This window comes from Eimeria mitis, genomic scaffold, assembly GCF_000499745.2.
Source record: "Eimeria mitis Houghton genomic scaffold, Emh_scaff3870, whole genome shotgun sequence".
In the NCBI taxonomy this organism is placed as follows: domain Eukaryota; phylum Apicomplexa; class Conoidasida; order Eucoccidiorida; family Eimeriidae; genus Eimeria; species Eimeria mitis.
In genome coordinates, this window is record NW_013572205.1 from 1,552 (window position 1) to 2,068 (window position 517).

The 517-nt window shown below is 47.8% G+C and overlaps 1 protein-coding gene across 1 annotated transcript in view; it reads right to left on the reverse strand.

The window, feature by feature from the left end:
* Positions 1-444: 444 nt before the first annotated feature.
* The window catches only part of EMH_0070340 (uncharacterized protein), a gene marked incomplete at both ends in the record, with an annotated part of 1,586 nt that continues 1,513 nt past the window's right edge, over positions 445-517 (reverse strand). Inside the window, one exon of the mRNA XM_013498966.1 lies at positions 445-515. Coding sequence (XP_013354420.1) covers positions 445-515 — 71 coding nt within the window. The remainder of the gene's footprint in view (positions 516-517) is intronic.

Consider the following 517-nt stretch of genomic DNA (forward strand, 5'->3'; position numbering starts at 1 on the left):
GATATTTTCTGTGGCAAATAAACTTCAGCTCCCACCAAAACAACAACAGGGCCACTCACCTGCTGCTGCTGCTGCTGCTGCTCCTGCTGCTGCTGCTGCTGCTGTTTCTGCTGCTGCTGCTGCTGCTGCTGCATGCCGTTCTCGTTGATGAGTGGCAGCATTCTGTCTAGGGTTTGCTGCAGCCTTTGTATTTGCGTTTGGTTGATGGCGAGCTTTTTGTTAGCCAGCAGCAGAAGAGAACGAAAGTAATCGATAGATACAATAACTTCTTCTTTTTTATTTATTTTTTTATTTTTTTCTTTTTCTTTTTTTTCTCCTTTTGTTGCTGCTGCTGTTGCTGCTTTTGTTTCTGTATTTGCTGCTGTATCTTTCTCTCTTTCTGTCTCTTTATCTCTCTCTATCTCTCCTTCTTCTCCTCTGCTGCCGCTGCCACTGCCACTACCACTACCGCTGCTGCTGCCGCTGCTGCTGCTGCTGCTGCTGCTGCTGTTGCTGCTGCTGCTGCTGCTGCTGCTGC